This window comes from Lepisosteus platostomus, chromosome 9 (genome assembly GCF_059453375.1).
Source record: "Lepisosteus platostomus isolate fLepPlt1 chromosome 9, fLepPlt1.hap1, whole genome shotgun sequence".
NCBI classification, from domain to species: Eukaryota; Metazoa; Chordata; class Actinopteri; order Semionotiformes; family Lepisosteidae; genus Lepisosteus; species Lepisosteus platostomus.
Window position 1 is genome coordinate 48,702,498 of NC_142619.1, and position 22,192 is coordinate 48,724,689.

At 37.3% G+C, this 22,192-nt stretch overlaps 1 protein-coding gene across 4 annotated transcripts; it reads left to right on the forward strand.

Annotated features, from left to right (window-relative positions):
- The first annotated feature begins 805 nt into the window (after positions 1–805).
- Positions 806–20,760, forward strand: il15ra (interleukin 15 receptor subunit alpha). Of its 4 annotated transcripts, none has more exons than XM_088645378.1 (8): positions 808–1,084; positions 6,374–6,571; positions 8,019–8,051; positions 14,482–14,661; positions 15,374–15,586; positions 17,541–17,579; positions 17,685–17,748; positions 18,508–20,760. In XM_088645378.1, exons 1-8 carry the CDS (start codon positions 1,000–1,002, stop codon positions 18,617–18,619), a joined length of 924 nt encoding a protein of 307 aa, XP_088501504.1. In that variant the 5' UTR covers positions 808–999; the 3' UTR covers positions 18,620–20,760. The 4 variants fall into 4 exon arrangements, with proteins under 4 accessions (XP_088501506.1, XP_088501504.1, XP_088501505.1 ...); XM_088645379.1 differs by having other exon boundaries at positions 14,482–14,655; positions 17,682–17,748; XM_088645377.1 differs by having other exon boundaries at positions 809–1,084; positions 17,682–17,748.
- The last annotated feature ends 1,432 nt before the right edge of the window (positions 20,761–22,192 follow it).

The following is a 22,192-nucleotide window of genomic DNA, read 5'->3' on the forward strand; positions in this document are numbered from 1 at the left end:
AAAACAATCAGTACAGATGAGTGTATTTCAAACCACAATAAAAGTAGAATACTGTGTACACAGTAATGTGTAAAACCTTCAATTTACATCACAAAATAGATTAAATTTCCAGGTATGTGCAGTGCCATATTCTGTGATTCAGAATAAAACTTCTGTTGACTTGAAGCAGGCTTATTAATACATCTCTTTGAATCCAATAGAAATATTGCTCTTGATTTTGAGACAGTTTTACAGAGACATACAATTTACTTGTTAACTCTGCATGCAGATCATATTGGAACATTTCTGCGGTGAAATGTCTGCTGTACAACTTGTACTTATTGGCTTGAAAATCGCATTAGTCATTATAGTGACAAGTGAGCAGGAAGGGCCATTTCATGTCACAATTCTCGAGAAGTCTCACTCTCGTCCGATTTCACAAAGTTCAAAATTGTGTGCTTAATTCGAATGAGCTAGTTTTCCAGTGGCAACGTTCAATGTAGGAAATGTGCAATCTGTATGGCCACTCTACTGAAAGTTTATCACTCAACATGTGTTCATTACTTCCAAGGTTTTACTAGTGTTAAGCATTTTTAATTATTTTTGTTATACCATAGTTTACCATACCAGTACACGTTAACCAGGATTTCTCCCTTTTAACTGTCTCCCATTCCACAACAAAGAGAGCGTCTTGTCACCTGTTTCAGGAATAATGGTATTTTTGTGCTAGAACATACAGTATAAAAAAAAAAGCCTAAAAAGGTCATGTTTTAAGAGTATGGTTGTGGCCAAGCAGTGCACTGCCCCAGCTTTGCTGATGACTTGACATCGCTGAAGTAGAAAACTCAAAATGAAAGTGAAAGAACTCACCAAGAGAGAACGTAATATAGATAAAAGGAATCCTTTCGCTTTCACAGCGTGATCAATTAAAAAAAGAGCAGCAATGCTCAGGTTATTCACTTCACTGTTACGTTTCGAGATACTACTGTTAACGTTTCATCTGTAGACGTTGTTTATAGAATGACTCGTAATGCCATTTCTTTGACGCTGTTTGTGCTTTTCCCTCTGGCAAACTACAAACATCATGATACAGTGTGGGCAGAGGGTAAGTATATTCCAACTCTATTACTGCGTAGCATAAAACAAACATGAAAGAAGAAAATGAAGAGTGTTATTTAATGATTAGCCTGATTGCGTTAATTACTTTTCCGACGGACCTGAACACTAACTGCGAACCCTGTAGCACGCCTGCAACATTCCCTAGTGTTGCAAACTCAGGACAAAAACGTAAGAACGTCGATCCATTACTCAAATAGAAAATACTATGCAGGGAGAAGGGAAGTATGTACAGTATTACTGCATTTATATAGGTTAAACACTAACTTTTCTTAATGGAAACGTTCTTTGCCTAACTGTAAGTAGTCCAGCGGGTCAATGATTGGATGTGAATGTTACTACTGTACTGTATGTCTTGAAGTTTATTGTAACGCTGTAACAAGCCGCCAGAGAAACAAATATACAAAAATATACAGAATTTCTCAAAACAGGACATAACCTGCGTGGTTTCTAGTAACTCTCATATTCCAAACATGAAGATATTTATTAATATACGACGACAAGCAAATCTTTTTATACTGAAAAATCTTTCGATACTAAATCAATATTTAGAGACCGCATCCTGTACATTTTGGAGCTCTAACCTAGTCGCAGGAAGGTTTATTGACAATTTATAAAGTGTAATAAATATTTATTATTCAAACAAAACAATTTAAGGTTACTGTTTCAGTGCATTACAAATTTTAGACAAGTTGCTTTGCAGAAGTGAGAAAAACAGGAACATTTCAAAAGCAGGACTGACTAGTACCTGGTCCTGGAAGAACAGACTGTCTGCAGGAATTCCAGGTCTAGTTAAATAATAGCACATGGACAGCCAAGAAAGCTGCTGAATTGGCCCAGTTAAGACAGGTACAAGCTGGATTAGCTCATTAAGACCTGAGTTGGAATAAAAACATGCAGGCATGCCAGCCCTCTGGGACTAGAGATAGACACCCCTGTTTCAGTGTTTAAATCACCTAAGCAATCACTTTCTAAGATGAATAAGAGCTCAATAAAGTCAGGAGAGATATGGTGAAGTGAATATAGTTTACCAACCAATATTTATTGCACTTATATTATCATAAGTGCAATTATTATTAGAATTAGTGACTAACATTCTTGTAAATGTATGGTGTGAATAGATGGGGGCTGTGACTGTGCAGGATTGGAAATAAGAGAGCACACTGTGTATTTGAAGGGGACTAAGATCCTGATAAACCTGAAGAGCACACTGATCTGGAAACACAAGTTAGGAAGGACTTTGAAAAATCAGAGAACGTATACATGTTTTAAGGCAGAAGTTAGTGAAAAGCACAGCAACGTGTTGATTATGGATGATTATAAAAAGAAAATAGAAAAAGTAAGGAAATCATATTTTACACATGATTTCACCAAAGAGAACATGGACAGCGTGGCTCAGACCTGCTTTGGTTTAAAAATAATAAGGTAACAGAGGCAGAAGACTGGCAGAACTTCGACCGCTTATAATTCACTGAATAGAGTGACATGATGAATAGACATAATGGTATTTTTCCAGTAATACTTAAAAAGAGATATACTACTACTTGGACCTTATCGCTGTTATTGATGTTCAGATCATGGAAAGTTTCTAGCAGCAAGGAAAACAGTATATTGAAGAATCAGGTCCTGAGTTGGTCTCTAGGTTAACAGATCTTGTAGCCCAGATCTTGGACTATAAGATCTGTCTGTTGGGTCTGTTGGAGTTCCTTCTTACTAGCTTGATGAATGAATCTATGTACAGTATAGGAAGGATGATTGGATGCTCAAGGAAACCATATTGAAAAATAAAATTCTTACTCACCTGTAAACCACAGTTCATCCACAAAATATTTTACTAAATATATGTGTAATATTATATATAGCTATATACATATTTTCATATTTATATATCACAAACATATCTCCTGTTGGAATCATCCAGACATAACGCGTTTTATTTTGACGCCATCATTTCGTATTACAAAAAAGTTAAGACTTAATATTTTAAATTACTGTTTGGTTCACACAAGCACAGTGGAACTGGGTTCAATTTGGACCTGGGGTGCTATATGTGTGGAGTTTGTATGTCCTCCTTGTGTCCCTGCTGGTTTCCTCTGGGTGCTCCAGTTTCCTCCCACAGTCCTGCTGGTAGGTCTATTGGCTTCTGGGAAAATTGGCCCTGGTGCGAGCGAGTACCCTGTGATGGACTGCTACCATGGTTACTGTTGCCGTTACCCTAATCTGACGCTTGTCTGGATGCACCCTGGCTCCCTTGCAGCCCTGAATTAGAAAAAGCAGTTAGAAAATTGATTTATGGATGTTTGACTCATATGACTGAATAATATTACAATATTATTCACTAAACTAAATCAGTAATAGCATTTTATTTCCATTAAATCAGGGTTTATCTCTACACCTTTTCACGGTTTAGCCCCACAGCTCTTAACTGTTTGAATTACACATACAGTAATTACTGTTGAAAGTTCTTGAATAGTTCAACACATGTACAGACATACACATGAACAAACTGTGAGAAATATGATGTATGCAGCAACTTTAAATTTGCTTCAGACTGGAGACGTTCCTAGTGACTTTTACATTGAGCTGATTTTCTTTAACACTCTGGCAGGTACAGTTATATATTATAATATAAACAGGCTAGACTGTATGTACTGTATAGTAACCTAAATAAATAGGCAACAAAAATAGGTTTGATGCATATGGATTATTTTCAAATTGTATTTAGAGTATAATGGCTTACTTTGATTTTCACTGTATATAAAATACTGACCTAATTAGAGTTGCTGTCCATAAATATATGTACTCTATATGCAACTACAAAATGGCTTTAAAATACATGTAGAAATAGAGTGCAAATGTGTAATTATTAACTAGTAGAGGCAATAGGTTAGGAATATTTTTGAGAACCAGACAGAAGAGTGAAATATTTTCAACGGTATAAAGTGGTATTTTTTTTCTTTTCCCTTTAAATACATTGTTTAGGCTCAAGTCCCATTGACCAAAAATATATGGGTTTTTCAAAGAAGGCAACAAAGCAGTTGGTGCAGAGCTACAGTGTATAGATAAAAATATATTTGCAACAAAGCTGACAAGTTTTCTCTCTAGTCCTTCATTTCCTTTGTTTTAACCTTTATTAGATACAAATGCCACAGCCACACATGGGGAAGAATGAGAAAAAGTAGGCTGTGCTACCCGTCTTGAGACTAATTTACTAATCTTTGGTCAATATATGAGGTTCAGTGTCAGTTACAGGAGAGGATCATTCCTCGTTTGACGGCATCCACACAGCCTGTGCATACCCCAGGAGTCGAAGGAGTGTGACAAATAGTGCCCTATTCACAGAATTCACAGCTGGCCAAGTCTGCCCCTGGCCAAGTGCTTTTACCAGCTGTGCCAAATACAGGCCTCCCGTATTATTCTGTTAATCTAATTGGATATCTCTATGTAAATTATCTTGCTAGTATGCGGAGCAACTACTATATATATAAAAAAACTCAGGAATTTGTCAAACGCAGGCATTAAGGTTTTCAGACACATAGCTAGCAGACTTTAGGATACTCATCTGTTTGCTGTTGGAGCAGAGTGACCAGTGAAAATGAGAAATATCTGGGTAAAGTACAGATCTCAATGTCCTGAAGTGTTTGGTATGGCTAATTTAAAAAATAAGTTAAGTATTTTTTGCAACAAAAATAAAAAGAGTAAGTGCACACTTCCAGAAAAAATAATATGGAAAGCATAACAGTCTTATAACTTCTTTCTAAAGTTGTATTTCATAATACAGTGTGTCTATTTATGGCAAAGAAAGTGGAGTTTATAAGTTTTGTTTCGCCTAAATATCTGAAATTACATTTGCATTGCTGTTGGTGTAGAGCTTGTTGGTAACATTTGTATGCATTAAACAACCAAACCTGTGTAATTAAAACAGTTAACAATAATTTAATTAAAATAAGTAAAGTTGCATTATGAAAATGAATGCTCTTCTCCTTGTTTTCGATCTGTGCATTATCATGGAGGTAAAACTTGTTTCAGCTACAAAAGCAGCTCCACTTGCTGTATTAAAAAAACATAAATAAGTTCAAAATGCAATAAGTGGCAGGTCAGTTTATCAGAAAATATAAAGAATGCTAATATGATGAGATCACCAAGTAAAGCAAATTGCTTTTGAACTTGTCAGATAGCTTTTGTGACTGCATATTAGTAAGATTATTTATATGGCCCCATAAGTTGGACCACCATTATATTTAAAATGTTTTTTTTCTCTTCTGAAATATCTTGTGAAAGGAAATGTATTGAAAATTAAGAGTAATATCACCCCAATTTATAACCCAGATGAATAAGAGCTAAACACAGACCTATAATATGAGTCTTAATTGTGGTTTTAGAGACTATCTATACATCTATACGCATATCTGTAATGAGAAAGCCACTCATTCCCAGTATGAACCGTAGCAGAACAAATTCCAGAAGGGCCCGAGTAGGAAAAAGGGACAGCAGTCTATTTAACACTACAGTAAGTCCATGCACTTAGATATACGGTGCCCTCCGTTGGTATTGTATTGGGACAGTGAAGGCAGCACTGCTATTTTTGCTGTATACTCAAGCAATTCTGGGTTGAGATTAAAAGATTAATATGAGGCTTCATTCTAAAATGTTAAAGCATATATGCACAGAAATACCCAGAAATAAAGGGTGACTTTCGGCAACATCATATTTATTCTTATCATCTCAAATCCGAATTTCTGGAGTATATGCAAAAATGGCAATGTTGACTTCACTGTCCCTAATCTTATGGCACTGTATTCCACTCAATATCACATATTTAGTTCATTTTCAAGAAAAGACTGTTTTCAATGAAGGCACAGTAGGTCAAAGTGCGTGGGTGTACTATAGTGTTTTATGAGCTGCAATAGACTGGTGTCCTGTCTATGATTTTGTCCTGCTTTAGATTATTTTTGTCCATTAACAGTCCTTAATCTGGCACAAGAAGATATAATTGGAATTTGACAGTTGTGTTATGTAACAAGAGCTTTGATTTCTGCACTTTTGTGATTTTCTCCCAGTCATTTATGGCCACAACATATACTGTGCAACAATAACTGATCTCTATTGTTTTATATTATCAGTTCAAATATATTCATGTAGCAGGGCTGTGAGCATTGTTGTGGAGGAGCATTTCAGATTGAGGCCAATTCATTTTGTAGGTAGATTATATACTAGGGCTGAATTTCAGAGGCATTTTGTACCTGATAACTCACTGGCTGTGTTTCTTTCTTTTCAGAGACAGGGTATTGCTCTCCCCCAGCCCCAGTACGTGACACAGAGCATCCAAATCTAGCCAGGAGGTTTAACAAAGGGGCAGTTTTTCGCTACAACTGCTCTGTGGGTTATGTTAGAAAAGCTGGGACCTCCAATCTCATTCGCTGTGTGAAAAAGAATAACACACTTGTGTGGTCGGAGTCCAACCTAATATGCATCAGTAAGTGTCCTAGATTTCTTTTTATTCGTGAGAAATAAATCACAATTAGCCACCTGGTTACTAGAAAAAGTGCTTTGTATGTATAGTGAAAAAGAGCAACGCAAACCACAAGGCCTTCAACAAAAAAGGAAGTAGTATGTAAGTTAAACTTATAGAAAAAAAAAACTTACATTTATAAGGGCCTCAGCCTGAATAAAAAATTATGAAACAGAAGCACTATCTATTATTCAAGAATGAAAACATGATTGGGGTTCACTGTATGATCCAATATGACTTATGTTCTAATCATTTAACCAGCTATGAAAAAGACCGAAGCATACAAAAATAAAATAATGTAAAGAGATGTAAACCTAAATAAATTAGTTCATACAATAATTCCACATCATGCAACTGAAACGATGCACAGTACAGAAATAGCAATGCGGATGAATCACAGGGTCTAAAGATGCAACAGGGATATGTATGTTTAGGAAGCAGCAGAAGATGCTTCACAATCTTAAAAGGCAAGACAACCTTATGAATGTCTTAAGGTCACGTAAAATTGAGAAGAATAGGCTCATCCTTAAATATAGCATTGTTGGAGACTGGAACCATCTTATCCAGCCAAATTATCAAAGCCAATATCATAACGTCTTTGAAAAACCCACCAGATGAGATCCTAAGGTCAATTAGTTGCTAAAACCTAAGTGCACTAGTGAGGCCAAATGGCTTCTTTAGGGTGCAAACATTTGTTTCTTCTTAAGCATGTCAAAGATGTGCAGTCCTGATCCCACTAAGTATACTAGCAGTGTCTGATAAAATCTTTACTTCAAATGTCTCACTCAGTTACCTTATAGGGACAAATGCTTTTATTCTGAAATGACAAGGAACCCCTATTATTGCACATAGAGGCAATTCAACTGATTGTGTATTTTGTTAACGTAATTTTGGGCACCTGAACCTAGGTTTGTCACAGCAAAGAAGGTAAATACTTCTATTCTCAACATATTTTAGTTTTTGGTTTTTCTTCACTGGCATTAAACATTCACTCCTAAAAGTATTCCATTTGAGTATGAAAATATTCACTTTATTATGTCATTTGTAATTAACAAAAATCACTGGAAGGGGGTGAATACTGCTACAAGTATCATCTTCTAATCATAAATGAAAAGCTCAAGCATTTTTTATTCCTATTTTAGAATCATACTAAACATAACTATACAAAAGACATGTACTGTAATTTCTCTACATAAACTGGAAGCATGGTTCACAATTATCATCTTCACAGCTAACTTACTACAGAATTAGATGGTCAGATGTAATCCCAAAAGAAAAATGTTTTTTTCTGTTCATTTCAGGAATTAAGTGGGACTACCTACTTCTCTTGACACATTACAATTACAGATTTTGTCAACAGTTATACAGCTGTACACTAAAATGTGTTATGTTTTCTGTTTCACTGCAATAGCTGACCCAAAGTTAAAAAGAACAAAAACGTCAGGTAAGTAGGTGCTTTAGAATTTTACTTTCATGTTTCTTACCACACTGTTCTTTCATCGTGCGTATTCTGCTTTGCAGTTCATGAATATATACAGCACCTTGGACAAAGACCAATCAAACTGTGCTCTGTATGTACAGTAGCTGAGCCCTAAGGAGATGGAATCATTTATTGAAATTGTACTTGTCTGTGTTCACTGGGTATAGTGTTGCTGTATATAATTTTTGCCAGCAGAGAAACAAAATCATCCCCTTAACTTTTGCAAACTTAACCCAGAAGACAACATTTTACATTTACTGGTATTATTTTAAAAATCTTATTTTATTACAAATTACAAATACAAATAGAATACTAAAAGTGCCTTTAAACCACCATTGGAATAATCTTGATTTCAAAACTCTTGGAACAGCTGCTGTATAAGCTCTCACAGCAGGTATAACATGATAATTGCAAGACCACAACATTATATTTAGAACATGAATTATTATAGTGTGTAATCCATAATTCTGGTAATTTGCTTTATTCCATATGATAACCATAATGTTTTCCATGCTTGTTCTGTTATTACTGCTAGTGCTCATAGTGCTGTTACTTCACACATTGCTTACATCTGAATATTAATTGTGCTTTTATCTTTCCTGCAAATTCAGATGCTTTGCCTTTGACTGTTATCTTTACCTTACCTTTGTGCGTCAGACTAAGGGACTTTTGTTCGTGTAAAAAATTCTCTCTGACCTTTTCACAAACCTGTTTAGTACTTCAGATAATTCACTGCCATTCCATGCATAAAGTGATTTTTAAAGAAGATAATAGACGTTTTACCATTTCTGAGAAAAAGATATCTCTGTCAGCCCCAAGCAGTTTGCAGTTAAGACTTCTAAATCTGATATAAGGCCAGCCTTCCTCCATGTTGTAGGAATGATCGATTGCACAAAGTCCACTAAAATAACAAAAATGCTTTTCAGACATTAACTGTGACATTAACTGTGTGTAAAATCTTTTATAGAACTATGTAGCGGGGCAAAAATAACAGGGAAGCTGTAGTGGAGATGATGAATGTGTAATGATCAGTTCTATCCGGACCCTATGCAGACGACACAATCCAGAATAGTGAGGAAGGAATACACTAGGGAAAAGTCATGCAGGAATGGTGCTGGTGATCCGGGGAGGTGTGACCGAGGCGAACAGTCCAGAATAAATCCAAATGGGGAATCCAAAAAACGAAAGCAAAAGGTCCAAGGCTGGGAAATCCATCCAAACAGGAGATTAAAATCAGGTGCCAGGTCAGGACCGGCGGGGGGAACAAGGACAGGAGCAGGAAGTTAAAAACATAACGGAGCCAGGCGCAACCAGGTCCCGGGCTCACACGATGCAGGGATCAGCTGCAGAGCCCCGGGTGAAATGAGCACCTGGTTTTTAAAGGCTAACAGAAACAGGGAAGAAACAAGGAACAGGTGGCAGGAATGATACAAACGAGGAAGGGCTGGAGCACCCTTAAGAGGAGGTGTTGCAATCGTGACAGAATGTAATAGACTTCAAGTAAAATAAAAGGATAATGTATAACACAGCTGTTCTGTTTGCAATTTTTGCCTCTAACTCGAGTGGCCCAATCTTATTTTATTTGTTTTGGTATGATGTCATTTTAATTGTTTAGGTACAATATAAGGCATCAGACATAAAAGGAGTAAAGAATATAATTTGACCTCACTCTGAGAAAAACTCAGGATTCTTGCAGGTAGCATACATTCAGATTACCAGGGTTAACACATTGAAGTTTGTGTATAACATCTTCGCAATGAAGCATATGGAAGCTATGTGGACGTCCATTTAAATTGAGCATAGGATGCAGTTCTTTAACCAAAGGGTTGTGGGAGAATGGAACAAGCTGCCCAGCATTATTGTTGAAGCTGACACCCTGGCTTCTTTCAGTAAACAGTTGGATGAGATACTTAGATCTATTACCTCTTGTTTCTAGCCTTTCTGATGTCCTTAAGCTCTTATGGTTTGGTTGCTTATGTCACGTAGCAGTTCCTTCCGGGCCCTATGCGGACGACGCGAACCAGAATAGTGAAGATACACGAGGGAAAAAGTCATGCAGGAAAGGGTCAGGATACAGGGGGGCGTGTCCAAGGTGAGCTGGTGTACTGGGAAAGTGAGTCCGGGCGAACAAACAAAGCTGAAGTCCAAACGGGAGAGCAGAGTCCAAAGCCAGGAGATCCATCCAGGGGTTAAAACCATCAGCCGGGTCGGGACCGGCGGGGCAGGGGATCAGGAACAGAAAGTTAAAACCATAATGGAGCCAGACGCAGCAGAACCCCCGGAATCTCACGATGCGGAAATCAATGAGGAACCAGGAGTGAGGTCCGCGTCTGGCTTTTAAGGGGGAGCGGGAATAGGGAACAGGTGCAGACAATGGGAGGGAACGAGGAAGAGCTGGAGCGCCCTTAAGAGGAGGGGTTAGCGATCGTGACAGCTTAGATGTACCAAACCATACGCTAGATGTATTTTGCAAGTGTAACATGCAATGGCGTGTCGTGCACGCAGTGGTGCTGTGTGAATATCAGTGTATCTGTGAACTCTTTCTGCTCGATTATCAGTTGATTATCAGTTTCAGCATTTCAGACTTAAGTTAGCTGAAGTCTTGGGACCAATGGAGCGGGTTAAGGGTTGCCAGTCCTGAACTGTTAATCATAGACATCCATGGTGCTCATTGTTGCTGTGCTATGCTCATGTCATGCTCTAGCAGTGAATTATTGTTTTGTAGTCCATTGTCAGCATTATGTGTGAAAATTAATTTTGTAGTCTTGATTCTGAATTGCAATATTTAATGACAAAATTAATAAGGATATTGTATATTCCTATCAAGATACCCCTTTGCCTCCTTAAAGAAAAAGAACTAACAGCACAAATTAGAATGAGATATTCTTAATTGAAAGAGATGATCAGGCTAATTTCTAATATCCCAGGCTACAGTGGATGGAAAAAGCCTACACACCCTTATTGAAATTGCAGGTTTTTATAATGTAAAGCCAGAAATCAAGATAAATCATATCAGGCATGTCAGACATTTTTCCATCTTTAATGTGACCTTACAACCAACAAAATTCAAGAGAGAAACAAATAGAGAATTATTAGGAAAAGTAATTGAAATTAAGAAACCTACAACACCCTGGTTACATAAGTGTGCACACTCTTTTATAATGGGAGCTATGTTCAGAGTTAACCAATCACATTCAAAATCCTGTCCAAAGGTAAGCAGCATACATCTGCCATCAAGGAAAGTGATTCTGATTAACCCCAAATAAAAATCAGCTATTCCTGTAGGATTTCCTTGAAACTTTCGTGGTTGCATCGTACTGGGATAGCCATGGTCTGCAAAGAGCTGACAAAACATCTACGGGATTTCACTGTTGAAAGTTACCGATCAGGAGAGGGGTATAAAAGACTATCAAAGGCATTGGATGTACCATGGAGCACTGTGAAGACTATCATCAACAAGTGGAGAAAATGTGGCACCACAGGGACATTGCCAAGATCAGGACGATCCTCCAAGTTTGATGACAGGACAATGAGAAAACTTATCAGGAAGGCTACCAAGAGGCCTGCAGCAATATTAAAGGAGCTGCAGGAATTTCTGGCAGGTACTGGTCACTCCTTGCATGTGACAACAGTCTCACGTATTCTGCACATATCTGGGCTATGGGGTAGGGTGGCAAGACAGAAGCCATTTCTCACAAAAAAGAACATCCAATCCTGTCTAAAAATGTCTTATGGTCTGATGAGACAAAGGTTTAAAACGTATCTAAAAGATATGTTTAACGTTAAGACAACACAGCTCATCATCCAAAAAACACTACACCTTCTGTGAAGCATGGTGGTGGCAGCATCATGCTTTGGGGCTGCTTCTCTTTAGCTGGGACAGGGGCTCTAGTCAAGATAGATGGGATAATGACTAGCTCCAAATACCAAGATATTTTTGGCACAAAACCTGCTGGCCTCTGTCAGAAAGCTGAAGCTGAAGTTGAAGAGGAATTTCACCTTTCAACATGGTAACAACCCAAAGCACACATCCAAGTCAACCAAGGAATGGCTTCAGAAAAGGAAGATCAAAGTCTTGGAATGGCCCAGTCAGAGTTCAGACCTCAATCCCATAGAAAACCTGTGGAATGAGCTAAAGAGGGCTGTGCACAGGAGATCCCCTGCTTGAATTTTTATGCAAGGAAGAGTGGGATAAAATTGCAAAGTCCAGGTGTACAAAGTTGATTGAGACTTATTCACAAATACTTACTTGTCTAATAAATGCAAAAGATGCTCCCACAAAGTATTAGTTGGGGGTGCACACCTACGCAACCAGGGTGTTGTAGGTTTTTTAATTTCAATTATTTTTCCTAATTATCGGTTTGTTTTTCTCTTGAATTTTGTTGGTTGCAAGGTCACATTAAAGATGGAAAAATGTCTGACAATGGGTTTACATCACAAAAACTTGCAATTTCAATAAGGGTGTGTAGACTGTTTATATCCACTGTACGTTATAAGGAATTAAATTACCCTGGGTACAATAGAATCATATGCTTTGAAGACATACAAAATACATTTTGAGACTTTTTTGTAGAAGAAAATGGTATATTTCTGTCTGTTCTGGTGCCTTTTAGATAACCCAACAAGCTTTTTGTGAATATCCTTTTTTTAAACAATGTATCGTTTCTTTCAAGCTAGTTGTTACCTCTTTCATTATCAGCAGTACATTGTTAAAGAATTTAAATTATTTTTATTTTATAACCCCATTTTAATGTTCAGTATTGTCTTAAACGTTGCATACATTTATACAATGTAGATGAGGAAAGCCTACAGCATTTCTCGTATCTGTACAAACAGTGCCTTGCAAAAATATTGAGACCCTTTCACAGTTTTTAAATTTTGTTGATTTAAAGGTGTTAACTTGGAAGTAGCAATTAACATTTATTATAAACATACCCTAGTCCACACATTCAAAGCAAAAACAAAGAGAAAGTTAATAGGTACTTCATATGGAAGAAAAACAGAAAATACATGATTGCATAAGAATTTAAAACCAATCCTTTGGGAAACCTAAATCAATACATGTGAGCAAAACTACCTTAAGGAGTCACACAGTTAGTTAACACGATAACAGTGGTTTACATGATTTCAGAATAAATACACCTGTTTCTGTAACATACCTCAGTCAGGTAGAGAAGTTATAAAAAGATTCAGCTGTGAAGACCAAGAAGCTTTTACAACAACTGAAAAAACACAGATCAGGAGAAGGGTAAAAAAACATTTCAGAGGCCCTTAATACCTCTGAGCGTTTTGAAGACAATCATTAAGATCAGGAAGGTGCCCAGATACTGCCTAGATCAAGCTACCCCTGCAAACTGGGCAGTCGGGTAGAAGGAAAGTGGTTTCAGATGGGCACCATGAGGCGACGTTGTAAGAGTTACAGAGTGGATGAGATGGGAGAAAATGTCCATGAGTCAACGATATCCAAGTCACCCCACAAAGGGGGTTTGTATAGAACTGAAAAAATCCATCCCAAAGCCCACATGGGGTTTCTAACAAAGCACCCAAGTGATGTGGCAAAAGATACGACAAAAAAAAAACTTTTTGGCCTAAAAGCAAAGGGTTGCATCTTGAACAAACTCAAAATAGTGCATCACTCAGTCATCAACATTACTACTGTCAAGAATGGTGGCAGCAGCATTCTGTTATAGTACTGCTTCTCATCAATAGGGACTGAGAAGTTTGTCAAGACTGATAGGAGCATAGATAGAGCAAGATACAGGCCAAGTTTAGAGGAAAACCAGCTTGAGATCTAGAACATTGATAGAAATTCACCATTCAGCAGAACATGGATCCAAAGCACACTATAGAAGCTTACGAATAAGAAAGTGAATCTCCTTGAGTGGCCAAGTCAAAGTCTTGAATCCTATTGAGAATTTGTTGAAGTAATCCTAGAGCAACCCGAGAGTACTCAAGTACATCTGCCAAGAAGAACGGGTAAACATTGCACCAAGGAGGCGTGCAAAGTTAGTGTTGACTTACCAGAAAGACTTGCAGCCGTTTTCACTGCCAGAGTTGCGTCCATTAAATGCTTATTTAATGGGCCTGCTTATGCAATCAATGCAGTGCATATTTCAGTTCTTCTCTCTAATTTTCTTCTGACCTTTACTGTAACTTACTTTACTGTAATGTGCTGTTTATTGCAACGCTAACTTTGCTGTAACTTAGCCTTAGAAGTCTTCAGTCTGAACATTCAGTTTTTTTTAAATAAATTATTAAGTTTAAAAAAATGTGCCTGCATGCATCTGAAGGATTTCGCAAGGCACTGTAAATTCCGCTGTGAAACGATGAGTTTGATTGTATCTGAGATTTTATTCAGTATTCCTCAAAAAGCTTTTTCTCTGTCCTCCAAAAGCACTGCCAGTATTATCAAAGGCCTCATTAACACCCACTGCAGTACAGCCAGAAACAGCAAGTACCTATAGGACAACTCCAGCTTCAACAACGAAGGAGATTGTTCACTCCGAAACAACGTCTCCCTACATGCCATCCCAAACCGACCCATTGCTCACAGAGTTCACAGTTTCAAGTACAGGTCAGTTTTCCTTTTTTTTTTAAAGTAACTGTGGAGATCAGTTAAATGTAGACAATTGACAAAGGGTAGAAGTAAAAGTTATAATACCATTGTAGCTTTTGTTAACATTATAACAGACAAAACCAGTGCATCTAATACAATACAGCCTTTTTACCGAGCCATGAAATGCATTATATAATATACCAGAATCCTGTATACCTTTAAAAATGATGTACCTGAGCATAGAAAAAACATCAAATACTTAATTTGGAAAGTGACCTGTATAGCTTTCAATAAACATTTCTAGACGACACTTCATACTGTGGATTTAAAAATTGAGCTGAATGCTATTGCCTTAGCGCTGTATGCTTCCCACTCACTGGTTTCATTCCTTAGATGACTGATGTACTGAGTTTAAGTCCATTTCTTTTTTAAAGCCTAAACTGTTCACAAAGGTGGGAGGTACACACACAGAACAGTGGTAGAGTCTTAGGTGAAAGTATAATGACAATACCTGGGCTCGCTGGGCAATGCCAGTGTACTGACCATCTCTAGCGCAGGAATAACCACTCTTTGTCTTTCCATTAATGTCCTCGTATCATTTCTCGTGCAAGGTATCCATTTGTGGGGATATCTGTAATTAATTGTTTTTGACTGTGCCTATTCATGTTTTTTTGTTTGTTTGTTTGTTTGTTTTTCTGTAAACAAATATCATATTTCACCTGACAATCAGAGCTTGAAAGCCATACAACAGAAAAGGCCTTAGAATCCGAAACTACAGAAGGAGCGGAGTTTAAGATTAAGGGTCCTTCCACCTTCTCAGTTTTAACGTCTACGTCACTGCCAGCCCACTCCCCATCAGTACTGCCCTCTTCACCATCCCTGCCCACTCCTGGAGTTAAAAAAGACTCCGTTCAGGGAGCAGAAATTACTACTCCGCCAGTTGGTAAGATTACAGCATGTTCATCTTGGTTTTTGTGTTTAATGAAGAATTCTTGCTGCCACTACAATTATCCTAACCAACACTTGCCACTAAGTTTTGCAGAGACTTGTTTTGTTTCTGCTAAGGTTTTGTAATATACTCTAGGAAGGCAGTATATTGCTCAGCTTTATTTTAGGCTCTGGACACTCTCTTAAAGATTTTGGAAGATGTTATAGCTTTATTGGCCGCATTGATTTACTGGTAACTGTTAAAGCTCATTAAAGTTTAAAATCACTCTTCTAGATCGTTCGTTGTCTCAGATTATGAATATTTATGTGTAACTTAACATTATCAAGGTATTTGTTTTGTAATTGAATAGAATCATTCCTGTCTCCTATCTTATTGTGGGAAGAGAAGCAAAACGATTATAAGAGGCCAGATAAAAAGCTCAACTAGTACTGTCCATGAAGCTGTTCAGACTATTTCAAATGGATGAATCTGTATAGGACTTTTCTACATAACATCCCATGCTGAACGTTCTTCACTCTAAAAGTACATTTTGGCCCTCTTTGTGCAAAAGGTTTGTGAAAGATGAAGACTACCTTCCTTATTTTCACAGAGGCTAAAGCACTGTTTCCCATTGATTGTTTTAGAAGGAATGAACATTTTGATTTTCAGCAAAACCAGGACAAAGTTAAAATGGCTAGGTAGTTTGTTCCATGCTCCTACAGTTATTTCATTGTAATGAACTCACAAAAAAACATTGAAAAATTGAATTTATCTCTGAAAGAAGACATCTAACACAGTTCTCTGTCACCCTGTCATATTCCCAGCTCTATTGCTACCTTACACCTTGGGCTTAACATTGCTGGAGCCATCCTTGTTTCAGATGTGATGCTTCTGGCTTTCATCCTTTCTGTTTCACCTGCATCCTTCTGGTTGTGATTTGGTGTGACTGGTTTGTTTCTGTCTCATCCATTCTTTTACGTTATTCTTAAAGTTTGTTAAAAATGTAAGTCAAAAAGGTCTTTTAATAACCACTGTATGAAATCAGTACTGCTGGTGTTTTTGTCCCATTAATTTATATTCTTTGTAATACTTGTATTTTGGTTCCTGGATTTTATTATCAACTCCATTCACCTGTCTCATCTGTCTCATCATCTCCTTTAAAATCTTCTAAGAGATTTGAATTTTGCATTTTTCTGTCTTTTAAAGATAATTATGGATATCTTGTTTGGGCTATCAGCACAAATAAACGTATGCTTAAATTTGTTTCATTTTAGCTAAAGTAATTTATAGGTCTGAGCTTTGTATCCATGTGGAGCAAATATTCCCACTGATTTAAATCAACTCTGGGATGGCAGTGACTTCCAACACATCTTGCTTGTGTAAACAATCTGTCAACAGTTGGTAGTTACTGTAAATTAATCAGTGGTATACCACTCTAGCATAATAAAATGTTTCAAAAACATTATGATCATTGGTTACTCGGTAGATACAAACAAGAGCAAATAGTCAATAACATCACAGTTACTGAATTCCTTAATCATCACAGCATTCTTTCTGATATCTTCAATAACATACTTTAAAATGCATGTGGCATGTGGCTGGGATATCTTAACTTTGCTTTGTGTTTTATTCACATGATGCTGTAGAGTAATATCGCTCCAGTTTCCAAATCAGATTTTGTTAAGTTGCAGTCCTAGAATACTAAGAAGAGTGAGAAATAACACTTGGTTATTTACTGTAAATCACAAACGGAGTCATTTTGACTCAGAATATTATTTTTGCAACCAAAGAAAAACAACTCAGGATGTTTTGGTTTTAATTTGAGTAATTATATATAAATGAGACACAGTCACTTGACTGCATGTTGAATCGGTACAAACAGAGGTGAGGTTTCAGATACTTTTACACTGATTTTGGTTAATATGTTTGTTTCTGCCAGCTTCATCTGTTTTGATTCTTATTTTTTCAGAAATCTCTGTCTCCTCAGTTACTGGTGCTGTAGCTGGAGGTAAGCAAAAACAAAATTATTTCTAGAGCAGCAAACGACTAATTATTGCTGCATTGCTGCATTGTTGGTTAGTAATTTTTTCTTTCATTGTTTTTTTCCCAGTAGGAACCACATTCACAGTGATCATTCTCGCATCCGCAGTCATGTTTTATGTCTGGAGGATATACCGGTAAGAGAATTAATGTTGCATTACTATATAGGCCTTAAAGCTTCCATGCAGCCTCAATAGGGGACCCTATTGCGTCATATCAGTTCAGACAACAAGCAGCTCATTATTTCCATGAGGTTTTCAAATGACTCATACACATTTGGTCACAGAAGGGCGAGGGTTAATAAAGTTAATCTGACTTAAACTGAGTCCTTTCAACATCCCGTTTCACAATGGAAAAAGGCTCTTTTGGATGTAATATTTTTGACATATACTGTTTTTTATATAAAATAATAAATTTAATATAACTTGCTAGGCTCCTCCTAGTTTCCAGTGTTGTCAGTGGGTAATGCAGCACTCTTCCAGTTGGTGCTGATTTTCCTGTTAGGCACAGTGGAGCTGACAGTGTGTCGAGTACTGAATGGCTCCATTGGGTGAGGGTGTTGAAAGACCGAAGAGATGTGAAGGATGGGTGTGGTGGGTGAGGAGTGTCACACAAGATTATCTATCATTTTAAAACTGGGCACGATGTAATAATCAGCTGAGATCAGTTGCTCCGGTTCTTGAAGGAGACTCTTTGGCCCTCCACTTGTCTACGATTAGTAACTTTTATCAAAAAGCTTTTATGCCGAAAGTGATTGGGCCCTGCCGCGAAAAACAAATGGGGCCACATTTATGCTTAAAACTAAATTTGGCAGCATCTGTATACCACTGTATCAAAGGCCTGAATAAAATCGCAGGTACTGTATGGATCAAATGAGAGCTCCTCTTTCTTTTAAGCCATCCCAGGTCGAGGACCCCCATCATGCCATCAGAACTCCAACCCATCTCTAAACCACTTAACAACAAAGACGTCACCTTGAACGTGCCAGAAAATGAAGATGAGGAATAACATATTCATTAAAACGGCAAATGTTAGTGTAACGCATTGTTTTGTAAATAATTCTGCTGCTGTCAAAACCCTTTTGTGATACGACTGCCTGCTCTGCATTAGTAATCATTATGAACTTGGAATATGAGAGCTTTTATGAACTTGGGATGAGTTGTTGGGATGAGGGTTTACCTAGACAGCAATGAAATGTTATTTATATTATATTTATTCAAAACTTTACTCTCTCTATACAATAACCCCATATTGCATTTAATGGGCTCTTGCCAAAATATCACACACAGAGTCCCAGATAAAAGCAACATGCAAATATTTCGACAATTACCTAATTAATATTGTAATGTATGATGACAGTGTCATAACTCATCAAGTTTTCTGCCGATCATGATGCAGTAATAGGAGCCCTTCTCTCAATTCCTATGTCAGTAGTCTAGTTTATTTTGGAAGGACAGAATCACGTATTTTGTTCATAGTAATTTGTGTCTTTTGCCACAGGTTGTACTGCATAAATACAAAATGAACTGCCATAGATTATATGAGCTTTCCCTGCTAAAATATCACCCAATGATATGAGGACAAGTCAATCTCTCATCCTAGCGTTAATCAGCAGGGTCCGCTTGTTGGCACGCCCGTCTCCATTTGATGGTTTGAACCAAATCTTTGAGCTGACGTTGCCATTAAATGAGGACAAGTCAATAAATAAGTGAATTTTACTATCACTTAGAGTATGTGTAATACTGTCTATAGGTAGTACATAATAAATTGAAGTGAAAACTGTGAGTATCTGACTTCTCTGAATGTGGTACATGTACTGTAGTTGTGGAGTACAGTTGACTGCCCTACTACAAGAGGATGGAGAAGCAATGTGTCATTAGATTCTACTTAGTAAAGGTGCCAGAAGTGCTCTCTCTTGATCATAGACATTATTGTGAATCCGCCAGTATATTCTGCAGATCCACTGCACCAGGTGACACATCAACATTAATGAAACCCGTGTTCATCATTATGAACCTGAGAGTAAGCGGCTGTAAATGCCATGGAAACACCAAAGAGCAGCACCAGAAAGGTCACTGTTAGGACGCTGATGATGACAATATTCTGGGACCCAAATAGATTAAAGGATGTTGTTGTCAGCTAGTCAACTAGTGTGACTTCTGCAAACAAAACAGAGCCCAGCAGGATGCACACAGAATCGCACAACAGTCACCATTAGTACCATTCTCCAGCAGGACATGTCCACACATGGTAAGGGGTACATTGCGATGATTAAATCAACACCTTACCCAGTTTGCAGTCTACATCTCATACCATTGGATATTCATCTATTTATCTAAAGGATGTCAGAAGCTTATAACTATGTTAATTAGTTGGATAATTCAAATTTGTACCTGTTGATTTACCCTTCCAATTGAAAAATGTTTTACTTTTTTAAGAATGACCAAATTGGGTAAATATATTTTTTTAAATTGAGAAGTTCAGATAAGTAAAATCAGTATTAAGAATTTTGGTTTATATGAGAGTCTTTGGAGCTCAGAAAGAATTGTCCCTTTTTCATAGGTGTAACACACGTAACAATGCTTATTCTTTTTGTATACCAATAAAAGTCCAAATAGTTCTTCTTTTTCCTCCCAATTTTGAATGGTTGAAACAAAATGTGGTTACCACTAAACATCTTGTACTTTAGGTAGAAAAAATTGTAAGTAGAGATCTCAGGATTAACTGATGTTAAAATAAATGAACTGAACTGAATTTACGCTGTTGTCACATTTAGGGCACAAGCACACTGTGAACCACAGTTAAATATAGACGCCCATGAAGAGTGTGTTTATAACCATTTATAAACCGGATGACATTTGAAGATAAGATATACATGTAGCACAAACAAGGAATGGTGCTCTTGATATATTATTATAATATTGTGATGCGAACCATACAAAGTGTGTTGAGAGCAACATTAACATCAATTTTCCAAAGAGGCAAAATAAGAACTAGGTCACATACCAGTTTTTTAAATCTGTTAACTGAGTCTTTAACTGAGAAAATATTCAGAGGAGTTGTACAAAATGTGCTTCAAATAATGTAAAATACATTCAAACATTATATTTATAAATGTCTTTAAAAATAAAGTTTATGGATTTTGGATATTTATGTTGTTGGTGTCATTTTGATAACTTTATAATTCATGACAGACTGTGACAGATTAAAGTTGACTTAATCGATCTCATTCGCAAGAGGCGGTAGGGCAGAGGTGACTTAACCCATCGAATGTCAAGCCAGGTGAAAATCAAGAAATGGCAATACAGAAAGGAACCAAAATACCTCAAATATGAAAAGAAAAAAGCCTTAGTGTAGTATGTTGGAATCTAGACTGTTGCTTCAGGTTGATTCTTTGATACTCCAGCTGTGGGACCCAAGTCGTCTTTAGCAGTGAATCAAGGCTTTGTGTAGACCACCTTGATGGACACCAGGGAGTGTGGTGCAGACATGTTGAATGATACTGTGTGCTAATTGCACAACAGGCAAGTTGTTGGTGGGATCCAAGAGTGAGTGCCACAGCAGGAGTGTCTAATTGCTGCAGAACTGCTGCTGTGATTCTTGGCAACATGACTTCACAACACCGCATTGATCGAATTCTGATCAGATAGATACATCACAGAATCCTAGCAGAACAGTGTACTTCCTCATGCTGTTAGTGGAACAGCAGGTTTCTTGCAATACGAGGAAATGATGATGGATGCCCTACCTGCATGATGTGACATGAATATAGCTGGGTTAAGCTGAGATGGCGTACAGAATATGTAGCATCTAGTGTTCACATCTCCATGCTATAGAAGCATGTGAGGCATGGGGCAGAATCCCACCAGACAACATCTGCAACCTGGTGCAAAACATCCATTGCAAAGGTACAGCTTATACTGCTTCCAACAGTGGTTACACAGTCTTTGATTCTCACAGCAGGCCAGCCCCGTTGAAGACAAATGTTGAAGTCTACATCACGTATTTACCTGTGTCATGTGTGATCACTAAAATGTCAGTGCACCTGAAAAAAAAAAAGATTTTGTTTTCGGTGCTCTTCCACGTAGTACGAGTAGTCCACATTCCAGTACTGACAAGGCTCGACCTTACTCATCTTTTGATATCAGAATGCATGACTACTAATTCTTAATTTAAAATATATATTTTTTAAATTGGTCATTTTGTTATAACAAAAAGTTAATAAAGCTCTGGAATCATTCCTGAAAAGAATGTTCTACCTAACTGCATTTCTTGGCTTTAAGGAACTTTCTATACTGGTAAGCTAAAAAGACTAAATCTTGTTTGCCCAGAACAGGGAAAACTACAGCGGGAATGCCAAAGATAGACCAAATGGGATAATCAATAGTTAAAATAAATAATCACAGCCCCCAAATTGGAAAAGAAATGCAGAGAATATGCATGGTATAAGTGGAGGAACTTGAGATGTTTGTTTTCTGGCATAGCTTTGGTGAAGGAGTCATAAAGTAGACACAAACTGGGACAAACACGTAATTATTTACAATGACAATAACACACTCTAAACACAGCACACAACATAAA

What these genes read in the sequence shown, in the direction of transcription:
- il15ra (XM_088645377.1), top strand. Translation starts at nt 1,000, where the DNA reads ATGACTCGTAATGCCATTTCTTTGACGCTGTTTGTGCTTTTCCCTCTG. An exon ending in TGATACAGTGTGGGCAGAGG is followed by an intron (nt 1,085 to 6,373) that starts GTAAGTATATTC and finishes CTTTCTTTTCAG; the next exon opens with AGACAGGGTATTGCTCTCCC. An exon ending in AATTACTACTCCGCCAGTTG is followed by an intron (nt 15,587 to 17,540) that starts GTAAGATTACAG and finishes TTATTTTTTCAG; the next exon opens with AAATCTCTGTCTCCTCAGTT.